This window comes from Lathyrus oleraceus, chromosome 7 (genome assembly GCF_024323335.1).
Source record: "Lathyrus oleraceus cultivar Zhongwan6 chromosome 7, CAAS_Psat_ZW6_1.0, whole genome shotgun sequence".
Lineage (NCBI taxonomy): Eukaryota > Viridiplantae > Streptophyta > Magnoliopsida > Fabales > Fabaceae > Lathyrus > Lathyrus oleraceus.
This window is the reverse complement of record NC_066585.1, coordinates 375,094,135-375,104,895: the sequence shown is the minus strand read 5'-3', so window position 1 is coordinate 375,104,895 and position 10,761 is coordinate 375,094,135. Positions and strand designations below refer to the sequence as shown.

The 10,761-nt window shown below is 39.1% G+C and overlaps 1 protein-coding gene across 1 annotated transcript; it reads right to left on the bottom strand.

Moving 5' to 3' along the window:
- Positions 1-205: 205 nt before the first annotated feature.
- LOC127103899 (uncharacterized) lies at positions 206-2,095 on the bottom strand. The gene is made up of 2 exons (XM_051041137.1): positions 706-2,095; positions 206-525 (listed from the first exon to the last, which is right to left on the bottom strand). The coding sequence occupies exons 1-2, from the start codon at positions 2,093-2,095 to the stop codon at positions 206-208; spliced, it is 1,710 nt and encodes a 569-aa protein (XP_050897094.1).
- Positions 2,096-10,761: the final 8,666 nt, after the last annotated feature.

Sequence of the window (10,761 nt, the reverse complement as noted above, 5' to 3'; positions counted from 1 at the left end):
AGAGACCAAAGAGACAAAATAAATGTCTATCTAGTCATTAAACGAAATACCATAAGTTATCAGAAGTTAAAGGGTTACAACACCAAGTACATTACCAACTGTAAGCAAGCTGAGAAACAAATCAACAAAGTAATACCAAAACCAAGGAAATCCACCAAAATAGCAAAAAAAACCATCAAACCAATAGGGACCAAAGTCAAAGGAGCTACTCAGTAGAGCTTGAGCTAGCAGCTTCATCAGCACCAGAAACAAAATTGACACTTGCACCATCATGGTTAGCAGACCTCTCACTAGAGGTGTGGGCTTCAGCTTCTTCTTCATGGCTGACATCAGCATGCTCAATATTTTCACCCTTAGCCTGCTCCAAGCTTGCAATCAAGGCTTCCAACGATTGTTTTCTAGTTGTGGCTACCCTTATCCCTTCACCTAGATCTTTGCATGTCTCCTTAAGCTCAGCAATAGTTCCAGCTTTTGAGCCTGGCCTCTTCATGGCAGATGTTAGGACAATATCCTCGACATGACTGCCTTCAAACAGTTTATAGTGCACAGACAGAGCAGGTTTTCTTCTACTAGGTAAGTCATTAGAGCATAGAATACCAGGGTGTTGATTCAAGATAATTCCACAGATCATAGAGGGAAAGGCAATTGGCAGCTTAACTGCATTAGTAGATGCATGCTTGATGATTTGTTCAAACATAAATCTACCATAGTCAAATTTCACTTTTGTTCCAACAACAAAAATAAACCTTCCAAGGGTGTTGGCAATGGTGGAGATATGGTTGGTAGGGACCCAATTAATAACTCCTATTTTGTGCAAGATAGCATACTTGACAGTCAACTTCCCAGCAGGAAGATTCTTTTTAACAGGCCAAACGTTCACCTGCCTAGCTGTGATCTCCCTACAGACCCGATTGTCTGTAACTTCTAGTTCTCTTGCACCCTCATTATCTTTGCATAGAAAATTATTAATAACAGTAGGAGAAAATGATATACACTTACCCCTCACATACACCTTGCAGAATTCCTTGCTATTCTTGTCAGAAATGTCCTCAGGAATGTTAACAATAAACTCCTTCACTAAACCTTCATAGCATTGAGAGAACCCAGCAACAGTCTTCAACAGCCCAACAACTTTTATCAGGTCCATGACCTCCTTGACATCAACAGCTTCTTTTCCCAACTCCCTTTCCACAACTACCCTTCTCTGAATCACAAACTTCCACTTCGCAGCTCCATCCTCAAGATGAAAGGAGATGTTATCCAAATGAACAGCAGGGACTTTGCCAGGAGACTTCCTAACAATGGTTTTCTTCACAGGCGAGATGTCAGGGACATCTTCCTCAACATCCTCTTCAGACTCAGAATCACCTCTGACCTTCCTCTTCTTTACTTCAACCTTGCTCCATGGTTTGGAGGGACCAATACCAGCAATCTTCTTAGCTTTTCTAGCTGACATAAGTTCAGCCACAGATCTTCCTTTGCGAGTCTTCATGCGTTTAGCCACACTTGGCTTAAGGTGATGAAGTAAGCTTTCCTCTTGATCATCAGAGCTACCATCCTCTAGATCAATCACATCATTTTCATCATCATGCTTCTCAGAGTGGGAAGCATTGGCAGTTCTAGATGCCACAAATTTTCCTTTTTTAGACACGGTTTTCCCTAGAGAGCACAACCCTTCAACAACCAAGTCCTTCTCAGAACTGGAGGAATTGTCATCCTTACCACTATGTTGTTCAACCTCAGGAGAGGGGTACATTTGAAAAAGGGGAGTAGAAACTCCCTTCACAAAGTGACCTTCATTAAGAATTCTAGTGACTAGGTCTTTTATAACACGATTAGTGTAGTGTTTATCTTCCCTAGAGTGAGCGGCAGGAGTTGAACCAGAAGGGATACTAGAGGTGTTACCTTGATTGGAGCATGCAACAGCGGAGGCATCAATGGAGATGGGTTGGTTCAAATTAATGTCTGCACCGGGAATAACAGAGAGTGGAGCAACATCCAGAATCTCATCATCAGGGATGCCCATGGGAGGAGCACTAACCTTTTGAGTAGACTTAGTATTTTTAGAAGCAGATGTATCTTGATGTTGTGACATATTGGAGTTTTTCTGGAAAAAACACGGTTGCCCTAGCAGAGGTTTGTGAAGAAGGAACAGGAAGATGGAAGAGTTGGAGTAGGTAGTGAGGTTATGGGGGTAGCGTGTGAAGACGGAATAGATGTATTTCCAAAACAAGGTGATGATTTACCATAATGGGGGCGCTTTATTTTAGCCACATAGACACTAATTTGATTACTTTTTTCACTCCATATTAATTGCTACAAGTCTTCATAAATGAAAATCCCTAAGTTTCCTCTCAGGACTTCAAACTGATTTGCATCCAAAGCCTTTGTAAAAATATCAGCTAACTACATCTCAGTAGCAACATGCTCTAAGACTACAATCTTATCCTCCACAAGTTCTCTAATAAAATGGTGATGTATATCAATATATTTGGTCCTGTTGTGCTGAATAGGATTCTTTGAGATGTTTATGGCACTTAGGTTGTCATAGTACAATGTCATGACATCCTGTGAGACATTGTATTCAGTCAGCATTTGTTTCACCCACACCAGTTGAGAACAACTACTTCTAGCTGCTATGTATTCAACTTCACCAGTAGACAGAGAAACACAATTTTGCTTCTTACTAAACCATGATATTAAATTGTTCCCCAAGAAGAAGCATCCTCCTGATGTGTTTTTCCTATCATCAGCACTTCCAACCCAATCAACATCACAATATCCAGATATCACAGATTCAGATCCATGAGTGTATAGCATCCCATAGTCACAAGTGCCATTGACATATTTCAGGATCCTTTTTACTTGGTTTATATGCCTCACCTTTGGTTCAACTTGATATCTAGCACATACACCTACAACAAAAGTAATGTCAGGTCTGCTTGCTGTAAGATATAGCAGACTCCCTATCATGCTTCTGTAGAGACTTTGATCCACACTGACACCATTTTCATCTTTAGACACTTTCAGATGAGTAGGAGCAGGTGTCCTCTTGTGGCTTGCATTCTCCATGCCAAACTTCTTAACAATATTCTTGGCATATTTACTTTGAGATAGAAAGATAGAATCTTCCATCTGCTTGACTTGCAGGCCAAGAAAATAGGTTAGTTCTCCAACAAGGCTCATTTCAAATTCAGACTGCATTTGCTCAACAAAATGTTGAACCATTTTACTTGAAATCCCACCAAACATAATATCATCCACATAGATCTGAGCAACCATGAACTTTCCTCCTTCATCTTTGACAAATAAAGTCTTATCAATGCCTCCCTTTCTGTATCCATTGTCAATGAGAAACACTATGAGTCTCTCATACCAAGCTCTAGGAGCTTGTTTCAACCCATAAAGAGCTTTCCTCAACTTATACACATGCTTTGGAAGATTTGGGTCTGTGAATCCCTTTGGTTGTTCAACATATACTTCCTCATTCAAGTGGCCATTTAAGAAGGCACTTTTCACATCCATTTGGAACAATTTAAACTTCAGAATACATGTCACTCCTAGCAATAATCTAATGGACTCCAGGCGAGCTACAGGAGCAAATGTTTCATCAAAGTCAACTCCTTCAACTTGAGTGTATCCTTGTGCTACCAATCTTGCTTTATTTCTAGTAACCACACCTTTTTCATCAGATTTATTCTTGTAAACCCACTTTGGACCAATAACATTTATTCCTTTAGGTCTTGGAACCAATTCCCATTCTTCGTTTATCTTGAATTGGCCTAACTCTTCCTGCATGACATTGATCCAGAATTCATTAGTTAAGGCTTCTTTAACATTCTTAGGCTCAATCTTGGACACAAAACAGGCATGTGAGATCACTTCCCTTGATCTAGTGGTGACCCCTTTATTTGGGTCTCCTATAATGAGATCTTTTGGATGATCCTTCTGAATTCTGATAGAGGGTCCCTTATTTACTTGATCAGCTTCAGGTTCAGCTTGTGTGGACTCACTCTCACTACTTTTGTCTAGGAGTTTAGTTGGGGCATCATTCAGAAATGTTTCAACATCGTCTGTGACATTAGTCTCTTGATCATCAACAACAACATTGATAGATTCCATCATAACTTTTGTTATGGAATTAAAAACTCTAAAGGCTCTGCTGTTTGTTGAGTAGCCCAGAAATATTCCTTCATCACTCTTGGGGTCCATTTTACTTCTTTGTTCACAATCAGCCAGGATATAGCATTTACTACCAATCACATGGAAGTATTTGATAGTAGGTCTTCTTCCCTTCCAGACTTCATATAAAGTGGTTGAGGTCCCTTTTCTCAAGGTTACTCTATTGTGAATATAACAGGCCGTGTTCATAGTTTCGGTCCAGAAGTGGTAAGGCAACTTCTTAGCATGAATCATAGCTCTAGCAAATTCTTGGAGAGTTCTATTTTTCCTTTCCACCACACCATTTTGCTGAGGGGTAATGGGAGAAGAGAACTCATGACCAATCCCTTCTGATGAACAGAATTAGGCAAATTTACTGTTCTTAAATTCTTTCCCATGATCACTTCTGATTCTGATAACATGACTCTCTCTTTCTCTTTGAAGTCTTTGGCAAAGGTCTTTGAACACATCAAACACATCAAATTTTTCCCTTATAAAATTCACCCAGGTATATCTGGAGAAGTCGTCCACCATAACATAAGCATACCTTTTCCCACCAAGACTTTCCACCTGCATAGGTCCCATCAAATCCATGTGGAGAAGTTCCAGCGCTTTAGATGTGGTGTCATGTTTGATTTTCTGATGTGACATCTTTTTCTGCTTTCCAATATGGCATTCACCACATACTCTTCCTTCTTCAATCTTTAATTTTGGGATTCCTCTGAAAGCTTCAACAGATATGATCCTCTTCATTCCTTTAAGATGCAGATGACCCAGTTTTTGATGCCATAGTTTTACTTCTTCTTCTTTAGCTAGAGCACATATTGATGAATAGCTAGTTTCTTGAGGAATCCACATATAACAGTTGTCCTTAGATCTGACTCCTCTCATGATCACCTCATTTTTTGCATTAGTAATCAAGCATTCAATTTTTGTGAAGTTCATATTTAGACCTTGATCGCATAGTTGACTGATGTTGATCAGGTTTGCAATCAATCCTTTAACAAGCAGCACATTATCAAGGTTAGGAACTCCAGGGCAGTTCAACTTTCCAATCCCCTTGATTTCACCCTTTGCTCCATCACCAAAAGTTACATAACTAGTGACATGAGATTGAAGGTCAACCAACAGGTTTTTTCTTCCAATCATGTGTCTGGAGCATCCACTGTCAAAGTACCAATCTTCTTTGGCTGAGACTCTAAAGGAAGTGTGAGCTATCAAGTTAGTAGCACTAGCCCTAGGAACCCACTATTTTTTGTTAGCAGGGATGTGTTGTTTAGGTCTAGGTTGATGAGTAGGACTAGGATGACCATACAGCCTAAAGCAGAATGGTTTTATGTGACCAAATTTCCCACAGTAATGACATCTCCATCTTTGGTGTTTTCCATTATGTTGTCTTTCCTTGTGATGTTGAGACACCTGATGTGACATCTTTGGTTTGCTACCAGTGGGACCATAATCAGTAGAGGGTTTATTGAACCCAAGGCTAGTCATGTCTCCTACCATCTTTCCAGCCTGGAGGATTTTGTCTAAGGTGTCAGATCCACTGTTTAGCATTCTGACATACTTCGTCATCTCATCCAGTTTGGAATTCAGGAACACGGCTTTGATCTTCAACTTAGAAATGGTTTCTAAGTGTTCTGTCTTCTCAGCCTCTAGTTGGGTTATCAGTTTCTTCTAATTCTCCACTTGTTGGCACACTTCTTCACTTCTGAAACACAACTTCCTGTAAGAAGTAGCTAATTCATCAAAGTTTAATTCATCATCGTTGGAGTCTTCATCAGGATCCCATCTCCTAGTCAAGGCAGTCACAAGATTGGCAGATTCTCCTTCTGTTTCACTTTCAGAATTTTCATTAGACCAAGTAGCAACAAGACTCTTCTTCTGTTTCTTGAGATAGGTCCCACATTCAGCTCTAATGTGACCATAGCCTTCACATTCATGGCACTGAATTCCTTTGCCCTGTTTGGATTTTTCCTCACAATTTGTTCTTCTTCCAGCATCATTGGGCCTACTGATGTCAAATGAGTTGTTCTTGACATTAGACTTTGACCTCACATCCATCCTCTTCAGGATTTTGTTGAATTATCTTCCAAGTAACGCTAAATCATTTTCCATATCTTCATTAGTATCCTGACTACTTTCTTCCTTTTTATCTTTAATGTGTGACACAAAGGCTATGCTTTTGACTTTCTTTTCAGATCCATCACTCATTCCCAACTTGAATGTTTGGAGGGATCCAATTATCTCATCCACTCTCATCTTGCAAATATCTTGAGATTCTTCTATGGCTATCACTTTCATGGAAAATCTCTTGGGAAGAGATCTGAGAATTTTCCTCACAAGCTTTTCATCTGACATCTCCTTACCCAGGGCTCCTGAGCCATTAGCAATTTCAAGGATATTCATATGGAAGTCATGAATACTTTCATCTTCTTTCATCCTCAAATTCTCAAACTTAGTAGTAAGCAGTTGCAATCTAGACATATTTACTCTAGAGGTACCTTCATGAGTGGTTTTGAGAATATTTCAAGCATCTTTAGCCACCTCACAATTGTTCACCAGTCTGAAGATGTTCTTATCAACCCCATTGAATATAACATTCAATGCTTTAGAATTTCCAAGAGCTAGTTCATCCTCCTCATTGGTCCATTCTTCCTCAGGCTTCTTATCAGTTGTAACTTCTCCATCCTTCGTAGTGAAGGGATGTTCCCAGCCTGTTAGAATAACCTTCCAAGCCTTATTATCCAACGATTTTAAGAAGGATACCATCTGAGGTTTCCAGTAGTCATAGTTAGATCCATCCATAAAATTTGGTCTGTGTACAGATCCTCCGTGTCTATCCATAGTACCAGAAAGTAACGTCCCAAGATCTCACCCAGAACCAGAGCATGATGCTTGCTCTGATACCAATTGAAATTCTGGTATCAGATATGAGATGTCGAAGGTAATGTCACAACACTAATATCTGAACAACAAGTGACATATAAACAGGATAAAAACAGAAAAACAATTGAAAAAGCGACACAAGCAATTGTTAACCCAGTTCGGTGCAAACACACCTACGTCTGGGGGCTACCAAGCCAGGAAGGAAATCCACTAAACAGAATTAGTTCAAAGACTCTCAGTAAACAACTTCAAGTTACTGTTTTTTCACCTAATCTCTACCCGTGTGACTTCTATCTAAGAACTCTTAGATATGAGACCCTACTCACTCCCCCTCAATCACAACAGTGATACTAGAACAAATACTACAAAGAAAGAAGACACACTTCAAGGACACATACTTAATCTTGATTAAAAGCTTCAATCAAGTAAACAAATACACTCGTACTTCAAAGCTTAGAGTGGAAAATTACAACTCAAAACTCAATCCAATTCATACATCAACAGGATGAATGAATGGATCACAATTCACAAACGTACAATAGGATAAAACCCTAATACTCACTCACTTCAACATTCGTGTTTTTTTTCTGTACATCACACAGGGTTTACAGGTCCTTAAATAGAAGCTTTATGAATGGGCTTGGGCAACATGAAACCTTAATCCTATTTAACACGTATTCCCTAGGAATCAGTAACAAATCATTCCTCTTTGGGAAACAAAATATTTTGGCTTTTAAATAGAATTACTCCTTGAATAACGCATGCAATCTCCATATAAGCACACACAGACTTGCATGAAAAGCGCAACAACAAAACACATAACAATCAGACTGAATGTTCTGTATGCACATGTCTTAACATCGGGTCTGACATCTTGAATAAATCCTGCACACCCATATTAAACAACCTGTAGAAAGCTGATATCTCATGTCAAGACAACAAGCGTGACATCTTATGATAACACTAAGTTTTACCAAAATTGATGGCAATACATAGAACCAACAAGTTGATAAGCAAAACAAAGTGAAAACCCTAATGTTAAGGTCAAACCAAAGAATGTGGGCATGGTTGTGAATCCAATGACCAAATGCAATGGTCATGTTAATGTTATGATGATGCGTGATATGATTCCATGTATGTAAAAGAAACAAAGAAAAAGGTAGGAAAAGGGAGGATAAATTTTGGGGTATGAAAGCTGCCCCTATTTAATCATCTTAAACCTGAAGGTGCAAACTGCGTTTTCTTTTCGGGTGTTCGAGGTAGAAGAGGATGAAATACATAAATGCCAGAAAATTTTCCCGTTGAAAAGGAGTTATGTTGAAAGGAGTAGTAGGTAAACTTGTTGGTTTGGTTTGCTGAGGATTGACTGAAATATTCCGCTGGGGAGATAGATCAGCTACAAAGAGAATGCTCGATACACATGATGTATGCAATGTATGATTGTTTGTTTATGATGTGTATATAGTGTGAATTATTGGGTAACAAAGTGAGGCTTTTTTGGTGACAGGTAGACTTCAACTCATCGGTATACACACCAGAGAACCTACAATGAAAAGCTTCTTGCTACTAACGCTGCTGGGAAATTCTAACTGGCTGAGGACTTTCATCTGACTCTGCTTGGGGAAAAAGATGTATGATATAACCGAGCAGTTATGCGTTCGTACGGAAAGTGCTTTCGGTAGCCTACCGGTCGTCAACTAGGGAACTTTCAATGATCAAAGAAATGCATAAAGTGTTTCTCTTGATTTAGCTTTTTATTCTCGGAGTTTTATAGCATTATGTAATCAAGATTGGCAGTTATTTTGCAAACAAAATACGGAAAAAAAATAAGTAACTGAATAACGACTGAATTTCATTGATTGATTTTTTTTTACATAGGAGATGTGTACATGGATGTAAAAATCCTTAAAAAGGAGTTTGTAAAAATTGAAAAATAAGGCAAATGGCAATGGGAATTGTTTTTGACTTTCCACTTATTTCAACATTGGTTGTTATTCATTGTGGCACTTAGCTTCAACACTTTACTTCGGTTAATGATGATTAAATTGATCTGATAGTGTCTTAGGTCAAGCTGGTGGTGAGATAGGCTCAAAAGATACAGTAAAATGCCTTTATCCCTAACTTTCGTGTGGATTTTTTTTTATTTTATCTACCGGGATACACTTTTTTGCCTAAGTCACCCTTTCGGGTTTTCAACTTAGCGGGCTTGTATACATTTTTTTATTTTATCCCTAACTTTTACATGGACATTTATTTTTTTGGGTCCATCAGGATAACCATTATTTCCTAGATTGGTTCTTGCATATGCCAATATAGCGGGCTTTGTATTCATCATTTTTTTCTATGCATAATATTTTTTGATTGTATCTGAATTCACCGACATCGGCAATTCATCCCCATCCATTATGGTGAGAATGAGATCCCCTCATGAGAAGGCCTTTTTGACAACGAAGGGTCCTTCATAGTTGGGAGTCCACTTTCCTCGAGGATCTGAGTGAATAAGAGAGTATCTCTTGAGCATGAGTTCAACTGCTTGGTACATGCGAGGGTGAACTTTCTTATCAAAATCTCTTTTAAGGCATCTTTGGTACAACTGACAATGGCAGACAACCATCAAACTCTTCTCCAAGTGGTCAATGCGGATGGTAGGTGCTTCATTCTTCCACTTGACTTTAAACATTAATGGCAAAGTAGCTAGAGTATCGACTAACTAATTCTCTTCCCTTGGGATATAATGAAAAATGATTTCATCAAAATAGGGAATCGGTTTCACCATGTGTTCTTTGTACGGAATCAACTTCTTATCCCAAGTTTCTCAGTCTCCTCGAACTTGACTGGTCACTAAAGCAAAATCTCCATACACCTCTAGAATATTTATCCTTAAGTTAATAGATGCTTCAATACCGTAGATACATGTCTCGTATTCTGCCATGTTGTTGGTGCAGTCAAAGCATAATCTTGTAGTGAATGAAATGTGAAAACCGGTCGAAGATGTGATGATTTCTCCTATCATATGACCTTTTGCATTAGAGGCACCATCAAACACGAGCGTCCACTGCGATCCTGGTTTGGGTCCTTCATCGGGGATTGGAATATTGCAATCTCGAATGAACATGACGTCCTCATCAGGAAAGTCAAATTTCATCGAATGATAACATTCCATGGGTTGATGGGCAAGGTAGTCAGACAAGATGCTCCCCTTGATAGCTTTATGTGTTACATATTGGATGTCGTACTCGGTTAACAGCATTTTTCACATGGTAGTTCTTCCACTGACAACGGGCTTCTCAAAAATGTACTTTTTGGATCCATTTTGGATATCAACAAAGTTGTGTGAAAAATCATATACTGTCTTAGGCGTCGAGCTGCCCAACCAAAATCACAACAAGTCTTGTCCAATAGTGAGTATTTATTCTCACACTCGGTGAACTTCTTTCTTAAGTAATAGATTGCGTGCTCTTTTCGGCCCGTGTCATAATGTTGACCCAATACACAGGCCATTGATTCATCTAACACGCTAAGATACATGATTAGTGACCTACCAAGTGTCGCCAACGGGGTTTCGGGATTAGCAAGGAGACTGGATGGACTGAACAAAAGAAATTTCCTCCCCCAAAGAGGAAAAGGAAACATCAGAAGAGTCGCCACCGAATTTTATTTGTTTGCCCCTATTAGAGGGGTGATGGGAAATAGTCGTAAAACCCTCGAAAA

Bases quoted from the DNA above. Each gene is read 5' to 3' on its own strand.
- LOC127103899 (XM_051041137.1), bottom strand. From the start codon at position 2,095: ATGTCACAACATCAAGATACATCTGCTTCTAAAAATACTAAGTCTACT. The intron at 526-705 runs GTAGATTTATGT...AACTGTTTGAAG, and splicing joins AAAAGTGAAATTTGACTATG to GCAGTCATGTCGAGGATATT.